We start from the raw sequence: 20,545 nt of genomic DNA, 5'->3' as shown, positions 1-20,545 counted from the left end.
GTACCCTTTTAAATATAGCCCGATTCCTCTGTCCTTTCTCCGTACCCTTTTAAATATAGCCCGATTCCTCTGTCCTTTCTCCGTACCCTTTTAAATATAGCCCGATTCCCCTGTCCTCTCTCCGTACCCTTTTAAATATAGCCCGATTCCCCTGTCCTCTCTCCGTACCCTTTTAAATATAGCCCGATTCGTCTGTCCTTTCTCCGTACCCTTTTAAATATAGCCCGATTCCACTGTCCTCTCTCCATACCCTTTTAAATATAGCCCGATTCCTCTGTCCTTTCTCCATACCCTTTTAAATATAGCCTGATTCCCCTGTCCTCTCTCCATACCCTTTTAAATATAGCCCGATTCCCCTGTCCTCTCTCCGTACCCTTTTAAATATAGCCCGATTCCTCTGTCCTCTCTCCGTACCCTTTTAAATATAGCCCGATTCCTCTGTCCTCTCTCCGTACCCTTTTAAATATAGCCCGATTCCTCTGTCCTCTCTCCGTACCCTTTTAAATATAGCCCGATTCCTCTGTCCTCTCTCCGTACCCTTTTAAATATAGCCCGATTCCCCTGTCCTCTCTCCGTACCCTTTTAAATATAGCCCGATTCCTCTGTCCTCTCTCCATACCCTTTTAAATATAGCCCGATTCCCCTGTCCTCTCTCCGTACCCTTTTAAATATAGCCCGATTCCTCTGTCCTCTCTCCGTACCCTTTTAAATATAGCCCGATTCCCCTGTCCTCTCTCCGTACCCTTTTAAATATAGCCCGATTCCTCTGTCCTCTCTCCGTACCCTTTTAAATATAGCCCGATTCCCCTGTCCTCTCTCCGTACCCTTTTAAATATAGCCCAATTCCCCTGTCCTCTCTCCATACCCTTTTAAATATAGCCCGATTCCTCTGTCCTCTCTCCGTACCCTTTTAAATATAGCCCGATTCCCCTGTCCATTCTCCGTACCCTTTTAAATATAGCCCGATTCCCCTGTCCATTCTCCGTACCCTTTTAAATATAGCCTGATTCCCCTGTCCTCTCTCCGTACCCTTTTAAATATAGCCCGATTCCCCTGTCCATTCTCCGTACCCTTTTAAATATAGCCCGATTCCCCTGTCCTCTCTCCGTACCCTTTTAAATATAGCCCGATTCCCCTGTCCTCTCTCCGTACCCTTTTAAATATAGCCCGATTCCCCTGTCCTCTCTCCGTACCCTTTTAAATATAGCCTGATTCCCCTGTCCTCTCTCCGTACCCTTTTAAATATAGCCCGATTCCCCAGTCCTCTCTCCGTACCCTTTTAAATATAGCCCGATTCCCCTGTCCTCTCTCCGTACCCTTTTAAATATAGCCCGATTCCCCAGTCCTCTCTCCGTACCCTTTTAAATATAGCCCGATTCCCCTGTCCTCTCTCCGTACCCTTTTAAATATAGCCCGATTCCCCTGTCCTCTCTCCGTACCCTTTTAAATATAGCCCAATTCCCCTGTCCTCTCTCCATACCCTTTTAAATATAGCCCGATTCCTCTGTCCTCTCTCCGTACCCTTTTAAATATAGCCCGATTCCCCTGTCCATTCTCCGTACCCTTTTAAATATAGCCCGATTCCCCTGTCCATTCTCCGTACCCTTTTAAATATAGCCTGATTCCCCTGTCCTCTCTCCGTACCCTTTTAAATATAGCCCGATTCCCCTGTCCATTCTCCGTACCCTTTTAAATATAGCCCGATTCCCCTGTCCTCTCTCCGTACCCTTTTAAATATAGCCCGATTCCCCTGTCCTCTCTCCGTACCCTTTTAAATATAGCCCGATTCCCCTGTCCTCTCTCCGTACCCTTTTAAATATAGCCTGATTCCCCTGTCCTCTCTCCGTACCCTTTTAAATATAGCCCGATTCCCCAGTCCTCTCTCCGTACCCTTTTAAATATAGCCCGATTCCCCTGTCCTCTCTCCGTACCCTTTTAAATATAGCCCGATTCCCCAGTCCTCTCTCCGTACCCTTTTAAATATAGCCCGATTCCCCTGTCCTCTCTCCGTACCCTTTAAAATATAGCCCGATTCCTCTGTCCTCTCTCCGTACCCTTTTAAATATAGCCCGATTCCCCAGTCCTCTCTCCGTACCCTTTTAAATATAGCCCGATTCCCCAGTCCTCTCTCCGTACCCTTTTAAATATAGCCCGATTCCTCTGTCCTCTCTCCGTACCCTTTTAAATATAGCCCGATTCCCCTGTCCTCTCTCCGTACCCTTTTAAATATAGCCCGATTCCCCAGTCCTCTCTCCATACCCTTTTAAATATAGCCCGATTCCCCTGTCCTCTCTCCGTACCCTTTTAAATATAGCCCGATTCCCCAGTCCTCTCTCCGTACCCTTTTAAATATAGCCCGATTCCCCTGTCCTCTCTCCGTACCCTTTAAAATATAGCCCGATTCCTCTGTCCTCTCTCCGTACCCTTTTAAATATAGCCCGATTCCCCTGTCCTCTCTCCGTACCCTTTTAAATATAGCCCGATTCCCCAGTTCTCTCTCCGTCCCCTTTTAAATATAGCCCGATTCCCCAGTCCTCTCTCCGTACCCTTTTAAATATAGCCCGATTCCCCTGTCCTCTCTCCGTACCCTTTAAATATAACCCGATTCCTCTGTCCTCTCTCCATACCCTTTTAAATATAGCCCGATTCCCCTGTCCTCTCTCCGTACCCTTTTAAATATAGCCCGATTCCCCGTCCTCTCTCCGTACCCTTTTAAATATAGCCCGATTCCTCTGTCCTCTCTCCGTACCCTTTTAAATATAGCCCGATTCCCCTGTCCTCTCTCCGTACCCTTTTAAATATAGCCCGATTCCTCTGTCCTCTCTCCGTACCCTTTAAATATAGCCCGATTCCCCTGTCCTCTCTCCGTACCCTTTTAAATATAGCCCGATTCCTCTGTCCTCTCTCCGTACCCTTTTAAATATAGCCCGATTCCCCGTCCTCTCTCCGTACCCTTTAAATATAGCCCGATTCCTCTGTCCTCTCTCCATACCCTTTTAAATATAGCCCGATTCCCCTGTCCTCTCTCCGTACCCTTTAAATATAGCCCGATTCCTCTGTCCTGTCTCTGTACCCTTTTAAATATAGCCCGATTCCCCAGTCCTCTCTCCGTACCCTTTTAAATATAGCCCGATTCCCCAGTCCTCTCTCCGTACCCTTTTAAATATAGCCCGATTCCCCTGTCCTCTCTCCGTACCCTTTAAATATAGCCCGATTCCCCTGTCCTCTCTCCGTACCCTTTAAATATAGCCCGATTCCCCTGTCCTCTCTCCGTAGCCTTTTAAATATAGCCCGATTCCCCTGTCCATTCTCCGTACCCTTTTAAATATAGCCCGATTCCCCTGTCCTCTCTCCGTACCCTTTTAAATATAGCCCGATTCCCCTGTCCTCTCTCTGTACCCTTTTAAATATAGCCCGATTCCCCTGTCCTCTCTCTGTACCCTTTTAAATATAGCCCGATTCCCCAGTCCTCTCTCCGTACCCTTTTAAATATAGCCCGATTCCCCTGTCCTCTCTCCGTACCCTTTAAATATAGCCCGATTCCTCTGTCCTCTCTCCATACCCTTTTAAATATAGCCCGATTCCCCTGTCCTCTCTCCGTACCCTTTAAATATAGCCCGATTCCTCTGTCCTCTCTCTGTACCCTTTTAAATATAGCCCGATTCCCCAGTCCTCTCTCCGTACCCTTTTAAATATAGCCCGATTCCCCAGTCCTCTCTCCGTACCCTTTTAAATATAGCCCGATTCCCCTGTCCTCTCTCCGTACCCTTTAAATATAGCCCGATTCCCCTGTCCTCTCTCCGTACCCTTTAAATATAGCCCGATTCCCCTGTCCTCTCTCCGTAGCCTTTTAAATATAGCCCGATTCCCCTGTCCATTCTCCGTACCCTTTTAAATATAGCCCGATTCCCCTGTCCTCTCTCCGTACCCTTTTAAATATAGCCCGATTCCCCTGTCCTCTCTCTGTACCCTTTTAAATATAGCCCGATTCCCCTGTCCTCTCTCCATACCCTTTTAAATATAGCCCGATTCCCCTGTCCTCTCTCCGTACCCTTTTAAATATAGCCCGATTCCCCTGTCCATTCTCCGTACCCTTTTAAATATAGCCCGATTCCCCTGTCCTCTCTCCGTACCCTTTTAAATATAGCCCAATTCCCCTGTCCTCTCTCTGTACCCTTTTAAATATAGCCCGATTCCCCTGTCCTCTCTCCGTACCCTTTTAAATATAGCCCGATTCCTCTGTCGTCTCTCCATACCCTTTTAAATATAGCCCGATTCCCCTGTCCTCTCTCCGTACCCTTTTAAATATAGCCCGATTCCTCTGTCCTCTCTCCGTACCCTTTTAAATATAACCCGATTCCTCTGTCCTCTCTCCGTACCCTTTTAAATATAGCCTGATTCCCCTGTCCTCTCTCCGTACCCTTTTAAATATAACCCGATTCCTCTGTCCTCTCTCCGTACCCTTTTAAATATAGCCCGATTCCCCTGTCCTCTCTCCATACCCTTTTAAATATAGCCCGATTCCCCTGTCCTCTCTCCATACCCTTTTAAATATAGCCCGATTCCCCTGTCCTCTCTCCATACCCTTTTAAATATAACCCGATTCCTCTGTCCTCTCTCCGTACCCTTTTAAATATAGCCCGATTCCCCTGTCCTCTCTCCATACCCTTTTAAATATAGCCCGATTCCCCTGTCCTCTCTCCATACCCTTTTAAATATAGCCCGATTCCTCTGTCGTCTCTCCATACCCTTTTAAATATAGCCCGATTCCCCTGTCCTCTCTCCGTACCCTTTTAAATATAGCCCGATTCCTCTGTCCTCTCTCCGTACCCTTTTAAATATAACCCGATTCCTCTGTCCTCTCTCCGTACCCTTTTAAATATAGCCCGATTCCCCTGTCCTCTCTCTGTACCCTTTTAAATATAACCCGATTCCTCTGTCCTCTCTCCGTACCCTTTTAAATATAGCCCGATTCCCCTGTCCTCTCTCCGTACCCTTTTAAATATAGCCCGATTCCCCTGTCCTCTCTCCATACCCTTTTAAATATAGCCCGATTCCCCTGTCCTCTGTCCATACCCTTTTAAATATAGCCCGATTCCCCTGTCCTCTCTCCGTACCCTTTTAAATATAGCCCGATTCCCCTGTCCTCTCTCGGTACCCTTTTAAATATAGCCCGATTCCCCTGTCCTCTCTCCGTACCCTTTTAAATATAGCCCGATTCCCCTGTCCTCTCTCCGTACCCTTTTAAATATAGCCCGATTCCTCTGTCCTCTCTCCGTACCCTTTTAAATATAGCCCGATTCCCCGTCCTCTCTCCGTACCCTTTAAATATAGCCCGATTCCTCTGTCCTCTCTCCATACCCTTTTAAATATAGCCCGATTCCCCTGTCCTCTCTCCGTACCCTTTAAATATAGCCCGATTCCTCTGTCCTCTCTCTGTACCCTTTTAAATATAGCCCGATTCCCCAGTCCTCTCTCCGTACCCTTTTAAATATAGCCCGATTCCCCAGTCCTCTCTCCGTACCCTTTTAAATATAGCCCGATTCCCCTGTCCTCTCTCCGTACCCTTTAAATATAGCCCGATTCCCCTGTCCTCTCTCCGTACCCTTTAAATATAGCCCGATTCCCCTGTCCTCTCTCCGTAGCCTTTTAAATATAGCCCGATTCCCCTGTCCATTCTCCGTACCCTTTTAAATATAGCCCGATTCCCCTGTCCTCTCTCCGTACCCTTTTAAATATAGCCCGATTCCCCTGTCCTCTCTCTGTACCCTTTTAAATATAGCCCGATTCCCCTGTCCTCTCTCTGTACCCTTTTAAATATAGCCCGATTCCCCAGTCCTCTCTCCGTACCCTTTTAAATATAGCCCGATTCCCCTGTCCTCTCTCCGTACCCTTTAAAGAGAGCCCGATTCCTCTGTCCTCTCTCCATACCCTTTTAAATATAGCCCGATTCCCCTGTCCTCTCTCCGTACCCTTTAAATATAGCCCGATTCCTCTGTCCTCTCTCTGTACCCTTTTAAATATAGCCCGATTCCCCAGTCCTCTCTCCGTACCCTTTTAAATATAGCCCGATTCCCCAGTCCTCTCTCCGTACCCTTTTAAATATAGCCCGATTCCCCTGTCCTCTCTCCGTACCCTTTAAATATAGCCCGATTCCCCTGTCCTCTCTCCGTACCCTTTAAATATAGCCTGATTCCCCTGTCCTCTCTCCGTAGCCTTTTAAATATAGCCCGATTCCCCTGTCCATTCTCCGTACCCTTTTAAATATAGCCCGATTCCCCTGTCCTCTCTCCGTACCCTTTTAAATATAGCCCGATTCCCCTGTCCTCTCTCTGTACCCTTTTAAATATAGCCCGATTCCCCTGTCCTCTCTCCATACCCTTTTAAATATAGCCCGATTCCCCTGTCCTCTCTCCGTACCCTTTTAAATATAGCCCGATTCCCCTGTCCATTCTCCGTACCCTTTTAAATATAGCCCGATTCCCCTGTCCTCTCTCCGTACCCTTTTAAATATAGCCCGATTCCCCTGTCCTCTCTCTGTACCCTTTTAAATATAGCCCGATTCCCCTGTCCTCTCTCCGTACCCTTTTAAATACAGCCCGATTCCTCTGTCGTCTCTCCATACCCTTTTAAATATAGCCCGATTCCCCTGTCCTCTCTCCGTACCCTTTTAAATATAGCCCGATTCCTCTGTCCTCTCTCCGTACCCTTTTAAATATAACCCGATTCCTCTGTCCTCTCTCCGTACCCTTTTAAATATAGCCCGATTCCCCTGTCCTCTCTCCGTACCCTTTTAAATATAACCCGATTCCTCTGTCCTCTCTCCGTACCCTTTTAAATATAGCCCGATTCCCCTGTCCTCTCTCCATACCCTTTTAAATATAGCCCGATTCCCCTGTCCTCTCTCCATACCCTTTTAAATATAGCCCGATTCCCCTGTCCTCTCTCCATACCCTTTTAAATATAACCCGATTCCTCTGTCCTCTCTCCGTACCCTTTTAAATATAGCCCGATTCCCCTGTCCTCTCTCCATACCCTTTTAAATATAGCCCGATTCCCCTGTCCTCTCTCCATACCCTTTTAAATATAGCCCGATTCCTCTGTCGTCTCTCCATACCCTTTTAAATATAGCCCGATTCCCCTGTCCTCTCTCCGTACCCTTTTAAATATAGCCCGATTCCTCTGTCCTCTCTCCGTACCCTTTTAAATATAACCCGATTCCTCTGTCCTCTCTCCGTACCCTTTTAAATATAGCCCGATTCCCCTGTCCTCTCTCCGTACCCTTTTAAATATAACCCGATTCCTCTGTCCTCTCTCCGTACCCTTTTAAATATAGCCCGATTCCCCTTTCCTCTCTCCGTACCCTTTTAAATATAGCCCGATTCCCCTGTCCTCTCTCCATACCCTTTTAAATATAGCCCGATTCCCCTGTCCTCTCTCCGTACCCTTTTAAATATAACCCGATTCCTCTGTCCTCTCTCGGTACCCTTTTAAATATAGCCCGATTCCCCTGTCCTCTCTCCATACCCTTTTAAATATAGCCCGATTCCCCTGTCCTCTCTCCATACCCTTTTAAATATAACCCGATTCCTCTGTCCTCTCTCCGTACCCTTTTAAATATAGCCCGATTCCCCTGTCCTCTCTCCATACCCTTTTAAATATAGCCCGATTCCCCTGTCCTCTCTCCATACCCTTTTAAATATAGCCCGATTCCTCTGTCGTCTCTCCATACCCTTTTAAATATAGCCCGATTCCCCTGTCCTCTCTCCGTACCCTTTTAAATATAGCCCGATTCCTCTGTCCTCTCTCCGTACCCTTTTAAATATAACCCGATTCCTCTGTCCTCTCTCCGTACCCTTTTAAATATAGCCCGATTCCCCTGTCCTCTCTCCGTACCCTTTTAAATATAACCCGATTCCTCTGTCCTCTCTCCGTACCCTTTTAAATATAGCCCGATTCCCCTTTCCTCTCTCCGTACCCTTTTAAATATAGCCCGATTCCCCTGTCCTCTCTCCATACCCTTTTAAATATAGCCCGATTCCCCTGTCCTCTCTCCATACCCTTTTAAATATAGCCCGATTCCCCTGTCCTCTCTCCGTACCCTTTTAAATATAGCCCGATTCCCCTGTCCTCTCTCGGTACCCTTTTAAATATAGCCCGATTCCCCTGTCCTCTCTCCGTACCCTTTTAAATATAGCCCGATTCCTCTGTCCTCTCTCCGTACCCTTTTAAATATAGCCCGATTCCTCTGTCCTCTCTCCGTACCCTTTTAAATATAACCCGATTCCCCTGTCCTCTCTCCATACCCTTTTAAATATAGCCCGATTCCCCTGTCCTCTCTCCATAGCCCTTTAAATATAACCCGATTCCCCTGTCCTCTCTCCATACCCTGTTAAATATAGCCCGATTCCCCTGTCCTCTCTCCGTACCCTATTAAATATAGCCCGATTCCCCTGTCCTCTCTCCGTACCCTTTTAAATATAACCCGATTCCCCTGTCCTCTCTCGGTACCCTTTTAAATATAGCCCGATTCCTTTGTCCTCACTCCGTACCCTTTTAAATATAGCCCGATTCCCCTGTCCTCTCTCCGTACCCTTTTAAATATAACCCGGTTCCCCTGTCCTCTCTCGGTACCCTTTTAAATATAGCCCGATTCCTCTGTCCTCTCGCCGTACCCTTTTAAATATAGCCCGATTCCCCTGTCCTCTCTCCGTACCCTTTTAAATATAGCCCGATTCCCCTGTCCTCTCTCCGTACCCTTTTAAATATAGCCCGATTCCCCTGTCCTCTCTCCGTACCCTTTAAATATAGCCCGATTCCCCTGTCCTCTCTCGGTACCCTTTTAAATATAGCCCGATTCCTCTGTCCTCTCTCCGTACCCTTTTAAATATAGCCCGATTCCCCTGTCCTCTCTCCGTACCCTTTAAATATAGCCCGATTCCTCTGTCCTCTCTCCGTACCCTTTTAAATATAGCCCGATTCCCCTGTCCTCTCTCCGTACCCTTTTAAATATAGCCCGATTCCTCTGTCCTCTCTCCGTACCCTTTTAAATATAGCCCGATTCCCCTGTCCTCTCTCCGTACCCTTTTAAATATAGCCCGATTCCCCTGTCCTTTCTCCATACCCTTTTAAATATAGCCCGATTCCCCTGTCCTCTCTCCGTACCCTTTTAAATATAGCCCGATTCCCCTGTCCTCTCTCCATACCCTTTTAAATATAGCCCGATTCACCTGTCCTCTCTCCGTACCCTTTTAAATATAGCCCGATTCCCCTGTCCTCTCTCCGTACCCTTTTAAATATAGCCCGATTCCCCTGTCCTTTCTCCATACCCTTTTAAATATAGCCCGATTCCCCTGTCCTCTCTCCGTACCCTTTAAATATAGCCCGATTCCCCTGTCCTTTCTCCATACCCTTTAAATATAGCCCGATTCCTCTGTCCTCTCTCCGTACCCTTTTAAATATAGCCTGATTCCCCTGTCCTCTCTCCGTACCCTTTTAAATATAGCCCGATTCCCCTGTCCTCTCTCCGTACCCTTTTAAATATAGCCCGATTCCCCTGTCCTCTCTCCGTACCCTTTTAAATATAGCCCGATTCCCCTGTCCTCTCACCGTACCCTTTTAAATATAGCCCGATTCCCCTGTCCTCTCTCCATACCCTTTTAAATATAGCCCGATTCCCCTGTCCTCTCTCCGTACCCTTTTAAATATAGCCCGATTCCCCTGTCCTCTCTCCATACCCTTTTAAATATAGCCCGATTCCTCTGTCCTCTCTCCGTACCCTTTAAATATAGCCCGATTCCCCTGTCCTCTCTCCGTACCCTTTTAAATATAGCCCGATTCCCCTGTCCTCTCTCCGTACCCTTTTAAATATAGCCCGATTCCCCTGTCCTCTCTCCGTACCCTTTTAAATATAGCCCGATTCCTCTGTCCTCTCTCCATACCCTTTTAAATATAGCCCGATTCCCCTGTCCTTTCTCCGTACCCTTTAAATATAGCCCGATTCCCCTGTCCTCTCTCCATACCCTTTTAAATATAACCCGATTCCCCTGTCCTCTCTCCGTACCCTTTTAAATATAGCCCGATTCCTCTGTCCATTCTCCATACCCTTTTAAATATAGCCCGATTCCCCGTCCTCTCTCCGTACCCTTTTAAATATAGCCCGATTCCCCTGTCCTTTCTCCATCCCCTTTAAATATAGCCCGATTCCTCTGTCCTCTCTCCGTACCCTTTTAAATATAGCCCGATTCCCCTGTCCTTTCTCCATACCCTTTAAATATAGCCCGATTCCCCTGTCCTCTCTCCGTACCCTTTTAAATATAGCCCGATTCCTCTGTCATTTCTCCGTACCCTTTTAAATATAGCCCGATTCCCCTGTCCTCTCTCCGTACCCTTTTAAATATAGCCCGATGCCCCTGTCCTCTCTCCATACCCTTTTAAATATAGCCCGATTCCTCTGTCCTCTCTCCGTACCCTTTTAAATATAGCCCGATTCCTCTGTCCATTCTCCATACCCTTTTAAATATAGCCCGATTCCCCTGTCCTCTCTCCGTACCCTTTTAAATATAGCCCGATTCCCCTGTCCTCTCTCCGTACCCTTTTAAATATAGCCCGATTCCCCTGTCCTCTCTCCATACCCTTTTAAATATAGCCCGATTCCTCTGTCCTCTCTCCGTACCCTTTTAAATATAGCCCGATTCCTCTGTCCATTCTCCATACCCTTTTAAATATAGCCCGATTCCCCTGTCCTCTCTCCGTACCCTTTTAAATATAGCCCGATTCCCCTGTCCTCTCTCCGTACCCTTTTAAATATAGCCCGATTCCCCTGTCCTTTCTCCATACCCTTTTTAATATAGCCCGATTCCTCTGTCCTCTCTCCGTACCCTTTTAAATATAGCCCGATTCCCCTGTCCTCTCTCCGTACCCTTTTACATATAGCCCGATTCCCCTGTCCTCTCTCCGTACCCTTTTAAATATAGCCCGTTTCCCCTGTCCTCTCTCCGTACCCTTTTACATATATCCCGATTCCTCTGTCCTCTCTCCGTACCCTTTTAAATATAGCCCGATTCCCCTGTCCTCTCTCCGTACCCTTTTAAATATAGCCCGATTCCCCTGTCCTCTCTCCGTACCCTTTTAAATATAGCCCGATTCCCCTGTCCTCTCTCCGTACCCTTTTAAATATAGCCCGATTCCTCTGTCCTTTCTCCATACCCTTTTAAATATAGCCTGATTCCTCTGTCCTCTCTCCGTACCCTTTTAAATATAGCCCGATTCCCCTGTCCTCTCTCCGTACCCTTTTAAATATAGCCCGATTCCCCTGTCCTCTCTCCGTACCCTTTTAAATATAGCCCGATTCCCCTGTCCTCTCTCCGTACCCTTTTAAATATAGCCCGATTCCTCTGTCCTTTCTCCGTACCCTTTTAAATATAGCCCGATTCCCCTGTCCTCTCTCCATACCCTTTTAAATATAGCCCGATTCCCCTGTCCTCTCTCCATACCCTTTTAAATGTTGCTTTTCCAAATATTTATCCACTTCCCTTATAAAGGCCATCATGGATTCTGCTTCCCCCGTGTTTCTGGTAGCACACTCCATGCCCTAGCAAGCCTCTGTAGAAAAACATTTCTCCTAATCTTTCCCTTCGTTCTATTGGAGATCTTAAGTCTCATCAATCGATGAAAAGATTTTTTTCCAAATTTACCTTATCAAAGCTCCTCATAAATTTGATCACCTCTATCAGATCTTCTAACCTTCCTTGTTCTTGTGAAAAGATTGCCAGTTTCTCTAGTCCCTCCTGAACCAAAGCCTCTTATCCCTGGGATCATCTCAGTGAATCTATTCTGCACCCTCTCCAAGGCCTTGATATCCTCCCTGAACTAAGGCACTCAAAACTGGACACAATATTCTAATTGCAGCCTAAACAATGATCAGTATAGGTTTAGCACTATTTCTTTGCTTTTGTACTCCATGCCTCTATTTATAAAACCTTGGATTCCACATGATGTTTTTATGGCTTTATCAACTTGTACTCTACTTTTAAAGATTTGCCTGTCTCAATCCCTAAGTCTCTCTGTTACATAGCAGTGGGAGGCATTCAAGGAGGAGATAGTGAGGGTTCAGAGCAAATATGTTCCCACAAAGAAAATCTAGAGTCCCAAATCTAGAGTCCCAAATCTAGAGTCCCCTGGATGTCAAGGGGCATACAGGGTAGGATAAGCCAAAAAAGGGACACTTATGTCAGATACCGAGAGCTCAATACTGCAGAAACCCAAGAGGAGTATAGAATGTGCAGGGGTGAAATTAAAAAGGAATTTAGAAAAGCAAAGAGAGGGCATGAAAAAGTATTGGTAAGTAAAATCAAGGAAAATCCAAAGATGCTTTATAAATACATAAAGAGCAAGAGGATAACTAAGGAAAGAGTAGGGCCTATTAGAGACCAAAAAGGAAGCTTGTGTGTGGAGGTGGAAGACGTGGGTATAATTATTAATGAATACTTTGCGTCTGTCTTCACAAAAGAGAGGGAAGATGCAGTTAAGGAGGAGCGTGAAATATTAAATGAGATAAACATAGTGAGAGAGGAATTATTAAGGGGTTTAGCACCTTTGAAAGTAAATAAATTGCCAGGCCCGGATGAAATGCATCCCAGGCTGTTGAGAGGCAAGGGAGGAAATAGCGGAGGCTCTGACCATCATTTTCCAATCCTCTCTCGCTACAGGCGTGGTGCCGGAGGACTCTTAACATTGTACCGTTGTTTTAAAAGGAAGAAAGGGATAGACCGAGTATTTACATGCTAGTCAGCCTAACCTCGGTGGTGGAAAAATTGTTGGAAAAAATTCTGAGGGACAGTATTAATCGGCATTTAGAAAGGCACGGATTAATCAAGGACAGTCAGTATGGATTTGTTAAGGGAAGGTCGTGTTTGATTTCTGAGGAGATAACAAGGAGGGTTGATGAGGGTAGTACGTTTGATGTAGTCTACATGGACTTTAGCAAGGCTTTTGACAAGGTCCTACATGGCAGACTGGTTCTAAAAGTAAAAGCCCATGAGATCCAAGGGAAAGTGGCAAGTTGGATCCAAAATTGGCTCAGTGTCAGGAAGCAAAGGGTAATGGTCGACGGATGTTTTTGTGACTGGAGAGCTGTTTCCAGTGGGGTTCCGCAGGGCTCAGTACTAGGCCCCTTGCTTTTTGTGGTGTATATCAATGATTTAGACTTCAATGTAGAGGGCATGATTAAGAAGTTTGCAGATGATAGTGAGGAAGAAAGCTGTAGACTGCAGGAAGATATCAATGGACTGGTCAGGTGGGCAGAAAAGTGGGAAATGGAATTCAATCTGGAGAAGTGTGAGGTATTGCATTTGGGGAGAGCGAACAAGGCAAGGGAATACACAATACATGGTAGGACACTGAGAAGTGTAGAGGAACAGAGGGACCTTGGAGTGCAGGTCCACAGATCTCTGAAGGTAGCAGGGAGGTTATGCTTGAACTGTATAAAACACTAGTTAGGCTACAGCTAGAGTACTGCATACAGTTCTGGTCACCACATTACAGAAAAGATGTGATTGCACCAGAGAGGGTACAGAGGAGATTTGTGAGAATGTTGCCTGGGCTGGGGAATTTTAGCTATGAGGAAAGACTGGATAGGCTGGGGTTGTTTTCTTTGGAACAGAGGAGGCTGAGGGGAGACCTTATTGAGATGTATAAAATTATGAGGGGCCTCAATAGAGTGGATAGGAAGGACCTATTTCCCTTAGCAGAAGGGTCAAAAACCAGGGGGCATAGATTTAAAGTAATTGGTAGAAGGATTAGAGGGGAGTTGAGGAGAACTTTTTTCACCCAGAGGGTGGTGGGGGTCTGGAACTCACTGCCTGAAAGGGTGGTGGAGGCAGAAACCCTCATCACATTTAAAAAGTACTTGGATATGCACTTGAAGTGCCGTAACCTACAAAGCTACGGACCAAGTGCTGGAAAGTGGGATTAGGCTGGAGAGCTCTTTGTCGGCCGGCACAGACACGATGGACCGAATGGCCTCCTTCTGTGCCATAAATTTCTATGATTCTGTGATTCTATAATGTATATTTCCTCTCCAAATTCTTTCTCCTAAAATGTACCACGTCAGATTTCTCTGTATTAATGTTATCTGACATCTATCTGCCCAACATGGAGTGGCTGAGGTGAATAGCATGGATGCAGGTAAGAGGCAGCTAGACAAGTATGTGAGGCAGAAAGGAATAGAAGGGTTAGATGAAGTCGGGTAGGAAGAGGCTCATGCAGGCCATAAACATCGGCATAGACCAGTTGGGCCGAATGGCCTGTTTGTGTGCTGTAAATTCTATGTAATTCTATATACTGGAACATAATCTGTGTCCTCTTGAAGTCACTTATTGTTTCTAATAGTAGGCAGGAGTTGCCCCTGTAGTGTTGAATAGAAATAAAAAGAAAGGACTTGCATTTATATAGCGCCTTTCATGACCTCAGGATAACCCAAGGAAGTGCTTTTTTAAAGTGTAGTCACTGTTGTAATGTAGGAAATACAACAGCCAATTTGCACACAGCAATGTGATAATCACAGAATCACAGAAACCCCACAGTGCAGATAGAGGCCATTTCGGCCCATCGAGCCTACACCGACACATATCCCACCCAATCCCCGTAACCCCTACACCAACACATATCCCACCCTATCCCTGTAACCCCACGTATTTAGTCCCCCTAACACTAAGGGCCAATTTATCATAGCCAATCAACCTAACCCGCACATCTTTGGACTGTGGGAGGAAACCGGAGCACCCGGAGAAAACCCACGCAAACACGGGGCGAATGTGCAAACTCCACACAGACAGTCGCCCGAGGCCGGATTCGAACCCGGGTCTCTGGCGCTGTGAGGCAACAGTGCTAACCACTATGCCAGATAATCTGTTTTTTCTCTAATAATTTTGGTTGAGGTATAAATATTGGCCAGGACACTGAGGAGAACTCCCCTGCTCTTCTGTTGAATCGTGCTGTGAGATCTTTTACATCCACTTGAGAGGGGCAGACGGGGGCCTCGATTTAAAGTCTCATTTGAAAGGCTGCCCTCAGTACTGCACTGGAGTGTCACCCGGATTATGGCCCAGTAATTCCGGTCCCAACACGTGAGTGCGGACGGGGTACTCACGCGTGGGCCCGTTGGAAGTGCCGGATTTCAGCATGCGCGGGAAACCGGCATTTCGTCCAAGGGGTTCAGAGGCGCGCACGCATTGAACTTCCTTCTTTTTGACAGGTTTGCCCGTGTGTAAGGGCCTCAACTTTTTAGAAATGTAAAAAGGAGATGTAAGCACTTGATTCTTTAAGGTAAGTGGTCTATTATTTAAAATTATAACATTTTTTCCACAGCTTTATTGTTTTTAAGGACTTTACAGTATTTTTAGACCCGATTTCTTAAAAAATTACTTTTTTCAAAAATTTGATTAATTGTTTAAAATAGTTTTTTAAAGTTATTTATAGTTCATTTAATTAGTGGGATGTTTTTTAAAATTTTATTTAAAGTTTAAGTAGTGTTTTGGGCGCCCGTAATTTTCATGAGTTTGACAGTTCTTACTATCAAACTCATGAATGAAGTTTCCCCTCCCCTGATTGGCTGCCCAGTGCTCACCTGATCCCAGCCAGCACATCGAACTAACTACGTCGCTGGATCAGGCAAGCACAGCGCACCGACAGCTGAACCGGGCCAGTGACAGGAATTCCAAGCAGGCCCAGGCTTCAGCTGTCGGCGCACCGGGTAAGTGCATATCGGGGGCTTGCCCGAACCTAATTTCTGGGCCATTGTGTTTAAGTCTCTGGAGTGGGACTTGAACCCACAACCTACTGACTCAGGCGAGAGTGCTGCCCACTGAGCCACAGCTGACACCTAATGCTTTGATGTCCTCTATAATTGTACCTTGTAGACACTATTGTTAAGTTTCTGACAATCTGTGAAAGGCAGCACACACCCACTTCCTTCAGAATGCTTATTCCTGGTGATTTATGGCAACACAGAACCAATAAGCGCAATATCCACAAGTGTAATCTCCGTCAAAAACACCTCCCGCATTCCCATGGCTCTGTGCTAGAGTTGCTCAGAAATTCAGATGTACTGATTGGATAAACATCCACCCAAAGGGGCCCAACCATTTCCAGTGACATTTATCCAAATTTTACTCTCCATTCCCAGCCTAATGCTACCCCATGCCATCAGTGACGTAAGAAAACTACTAGGCACTTGGTCTAAGCGTTAAACAAAGCTTTAATCAACTGTTTTACAACATGGAGGTCTAGTTGTGTCCTTCACTAGTTCCTGTTAAGAATGTCCTGTGCAAGCTGGGCCCGTGCCTGAGTATTTATACTCTCCCTGGACAGCGCCACCCGCAGGCTGCTCAGTATTATTTCATAAGTCTTTCTTTCATGAAGGACGGATTCATGTCAATTAGTATTCGTGAACTGCCTCAGAACCCAGCTCATTCGTTGAGGAGACAGGAAATGCACCAAGGGAGTACTGTAGCTAGGTGGGCTAGATGGACCAAAGGTCTTCTCCTGACTAAAACCGTTACTAAGTTACAATGAAGGCCATTTTACTTGAATGTGAAAGTAGCCTTTCCTCATATAAACTATAATCTAGAAAAATGACCTCTTCCCCTTGCAAAATAACCTTTGCTTTTTTACTTTTGGAGTCACCAAAACAAATTGAAGGTAGGATATTAAGATTTGGATGAGGCTCCTCCTCACCAGGAGCTAAAATGTCCGTGCCGGTTGAGCCGCCATCCTGACGGAGCTGCTGCTTGGAGCTGGATGACCTTTCTGTGCGCTCACTGCTTCTCTCTGTGATTGGCCTTTTTCCAGGGAGTTCCAATGGATTGCTCACCTCCCCATCAGCGGCACCCTGGATGAGCCCACAGTCCGGCAGATGGCTGAGCCGCGGTGCGGTGTCAAGGATCTCGGGAGCCACAACGCCTGGGAAGAACACGTGGAAACCCTCTTCTTGGGACGAGCCAGCAAGCCAAGGCGGGCCAAGCGTTACTCGCAACAAGGTAAACCATGGGCGCGGCTGCACAGGCTGTGAGGGGGGGGGAGGAGCCGGGGATTGCAGCCGGCAGATGCTGTGAACAGCGGCCGTGTTATTCAGCCGCAAAGTTCTGGTGCTGCTTTTTGCAGATTCAGTTTATATCAAAATAACAAAAAGTTTTGCCTCGCTGCGCTGCGCAACCTACATTTTCCGCCTTGGCTACTTTTCTGTGCTCCCACCCTGTGTGTCCCCAGATTCGGTTTAGAAAATAGGGTCACCCTAATTTAGATCAGCACTCCGCATGATGGGATGATTGGTGGGGGAGGAGGGAAAGGAAGGAAGAGAGCATGGGGGTCAGGAGAGGAGAGAGAAGAAAGGAAAGTAAGAGAGAGTGTGGGGAGGGGGAAGAGAGAGGAGAAAGGGAGTGTGAGAGGGAGGGGGAAGAGAGGAGAAAGGAAGTGAGAGAGGGAGGGGGAAGAGAGAGGAGAAAGGGAGTGTGAGAGGGAGGGGGAAGAGAGAGGAGAAAGGAAGTGAGAGAGGAGGGGGAAGATAGGAGAGAAAGGGAGTGTGAGAGGGAGGGGGAAGAGAGAGGAGAAAGGGAGTGTGAGGGGGAGGGGGAAGAGAGAGGAGAAAGGTAGTGAGAGAGGGAGGGGGAAGAGAGAGGAGAAAGGGAGTGTGAGAGTGAGGGGAAGAGAGAGGAGAAAGGAAGTGAGAGAGGGAGGGGGAAGAGAGAGGAGAAAGGGAGTGTGAGAGGGAGGGGGAAGAGAGAGGAGAAAGGAAGTGAGAGAGGGAGGGGGAAGAGAGAGGAGAAAGGAAGTGCGAGAGGGAGGGGGAAGAGAGAGGAGAAAGGGAGTGTGAGAGTGAGGGGAAGAGAGAGGAGAAAGGAAGTGAGAGAGGGAGGGGGAAGAGAGAGGAGAAAGGGAGTGTGAGAGGGAGGGGGAAGAGAGAGGAGAAAGGGAGTGTGAGCGGGAGGGGGAAGAGAGAGGAGAAAGGGAGTGCGAGAGGGAGGGGAAGAGAGAGGAGAAAGGAAGTGTGAGAGGGAGGGGGAAGAGAGAGGAGAAAGGGAGTGTGAGAGGGAGGGGGAAGAGAGAGGAGAAAGGAAGTGAGAGAGGGAGGGGGAAGAGAGAGGAGAAAGGAAGTGAGAGAGGGAGGGGGAAGAGAGAGGAGAAAGGGAGTGTGAGAGGGAGGGGGAAGAGAGGAGAAAGGGAGTGTGAGAGGGAGGGGGAAGAGAGAGGAGAAAGGGAGTGTGAGAGGGAGGGGAAGAGAGAGGAGAAAGGAAGTGAGAGAGGGAGGGGGAAGAGAGAGGAGAAAGGGAGTGTGAGAGGGAGGGGGAAGAGAGAGGAGAAAGGGAGTGTGAGAGGGAGGGGAAGAGAGAGGAGAAAGGAAGTAGAGAGGGAGGGGGAAGAGAGAGGAGAAAGGGAGTGTGAGAGTGAGGGGAAGAGAGGAGAAAGGAAGTGAGAGAGGGAGGGGGAGAGAGAGGAGGGGGAAGAGAGAGGAGAAAGGAAGTGAGAGAGGGAGGGGGAAGAGAGAGGAGAAAGGAAGTGAGAGAGGGAGGGGGAAGAGAGAGGAGAAAGGAAGTGAAGAGGAGGGGAAGAGAGGAGAAGGAGTGTGAGAGGGAGGGGAAGAGAGAGGAGAAAGGGAGTGAGAGGGAGGGGAAGAGAGAGAAGGAGTGGAGAGGGAGGGGGAAGAGAGAGGAGAAAGGGAGTGAGAGAGGGAGGGGGAAGAGAGAGGAGAAAGGGAGTGAGAGAGGAGGGGGAAGAGAGAGGAGAAAGGGAGTGTGAGAGGAGGGGAAGAGAGAGGAGAAGGAAGTGAGAGGGAGGGGGAAGAGAGAGGAGAAAGGGAGTGTGAGAGTGAGGGGGAAGAGAGAGGAGAAAGGGAGTGTGAGAGGGAGGGGGAAGAGAGAGGAGAAAGGAAGTGTGAGAGTGAGGGGAGAGAGGAGAAAGGAGTGTGAGAGTGAGGGGAAGAGAGAGGAGAAAGGGAGTGTGAGAGGGAGGGGGAAGAGAGAGGAGAAAGGAAGTGTGAGAGTGAGGGGGAAGAGAGAGGAGAAAGGAAGTGTGAGAGGAGGGGAAGAGAGGAGAAAGGGAGTGTGAGAGGGAGGGGGAAGAGAGAGGAGAAAGGGAGTGAGAGGGAGGGGAAGAGAGAGGAGAAAGGGAGTGTGAGAGGGAGGGGGAAGAGAGAGGAGAAAGGGAGTGTGAGAGGGAGGGGAAGAGAGAGGAGAAAGGAAGTGTGAGAGTGAGGGGAAGAGAGACGAGAAAGGGAGTGTGAGAGGGAGGGGAAGAGAGAGGAGAAAGGGAGTGTGAGAGGGAGGGGGAAGAGAGAGGAGAAAGGAAGTGTGAGAGTGAGGGGAAGAGAGAGGAGAAAGGAGTGTGAGAGTGAGGGAAGAGAGAGAAGAGTGAGAGGGAGGGGAAGAGAGAGGAGAAGGGAGTGTGAGAGGGAGGGGGAAGAGAGAGGAGAAAGGGAGTGAGAGGGAGGGGAAGAGAGGAGAAAGGAGTGTGAGAGTGAGGGGGAAGAGAGAGGAGAAAGGGAGTGTGAGAGGGAGGGGGAAGAGAGAGGAGAAAGGGAGTGAGAGTGAGGGGGAAGGAGAGGAGAAAGGAGTGAGAGAGTGAGGGAAGAGAGAGAGGAGTGAGAGGGAGGGGGAGAGAGAGGAAGGGAGTGAGAGTGAGGGGAAGAGAGAGGAGAGTGAGAGTGAGAGGGGGAAGAGAGAGGAGAAAGGGAGTGAGAGAGTGAGGGGGAAGGAGAGGAGAAAGGGAGTGAGAGAGTGAGGGGGAAGAGAGAGGAGAAAGGGAGTGTGAGAGGGTGGGGGAGAGAGAGGAGAAAGGGAGTGTGAGAGGGAGGGGGAAGAGAGAGGAGAAAGGAAGTGTGAGAGGGAGGGGGAAGAGAGAGGAGAAAGGATGTGAGAGGGAGGGGGAAGAGAGGAGAAGGGAGTGAGAGAGGGAGGGGGAGAGAGAGGAGAAAGGAAGTGTGAGAGGGAGGGGAAGAGAGAGGAGAAAGGGAGTGAGAGAGGGAGGGGGAAGAGAGAGGAGAAAGGGTAGTGAGAGAGGGAGGGGAGAGAGAGGAGAAAGGAGTGTGAGAGGGAGGGGGAAGAGAGAGGAGAAAGGGAGTGAGAGAGGAGGGGGAAGAGAGAGAGAAAGGGAGTGTGAGAGGGTGGGGAAGAGAGAGGAGAAAGGAAGTGTGAGAGGGAGGGGGAAGAGAGAGGAGAAAGGGAGTGTGAGAGGGAGGGGGAAGAGAGAGGAGAAAGGAAGTGTGAGAGGGAGGGGGAAGAGAGAGGAGAAAGGAAGTGTGAGAGGGAGGGGGAAGAGAGGAGAAAGGGAGTTGTGAGAGTGAGGGGGAAGAATGGCGAGAAAGGGAGTGTGAGAGGGAGGGGAGGAGAGAGGAGAAAGGGAGTGTGAGAGGGAGGGGAGAGAGAGAGGAGAAAGGAAGTGTGAGAGGGAGGGGGAGAGAGAGAGGAGAAAGGGAGTGTGAGAGGGAGGGGGAAGAGGAGGAGAAAGGGAGTGTGAGAGGGAGGGGGAAGAGAGAGGGGAAAGGAAGTGT

At 48.0% G+C, this 20,545-nt stretch overlaps 1 protein-coding gene across 2 annotated transcripts in view; it reads left to right on the top strand.

Moving 5' to 3' along the window:
• Nucleotides 1-20,545, top strand: part of mmp28 (matrix metallopeptidase 28) — a 181,939-nt gene that overhangs the window by 92,870 nt on the left and 68,524 nt on the right. For both annotated transcript variants that reach the window (XM_085964242.1, XM_085964241.1), the window contains exon 3: nucleotides 16,852-17,039. In XM_085964242.1, coding sequence (XP_085820368.1) covers nucleotides 16,852-17,039 — 188 coding nt within the window. The remainder of the gene's footprint in view (nucleotides 1-16,851; nucleotides 17,040-20,545) is intronic.

This window comes from Somniosus microcephalus, chromosome 22 (assembly GCF_052327205.1).
Source record: "Somniosus microcephalus isolate GS21.2 chromosome 22, FLI_Smic_1.0, whole genome shotgun sequence".
NCBI classification, from domain to species: domain Eukaryota; kingdom Metazoa; phylum Chordata; class Chondrichthyes; order Squaliformes; family Somniosidae; genus Somniosus; species Somniosus microcephalus.
Note: the sequence above shows the minus strand (reverse complement) of the source record. Positions and strands in the feature narration are given on the sequence as shown.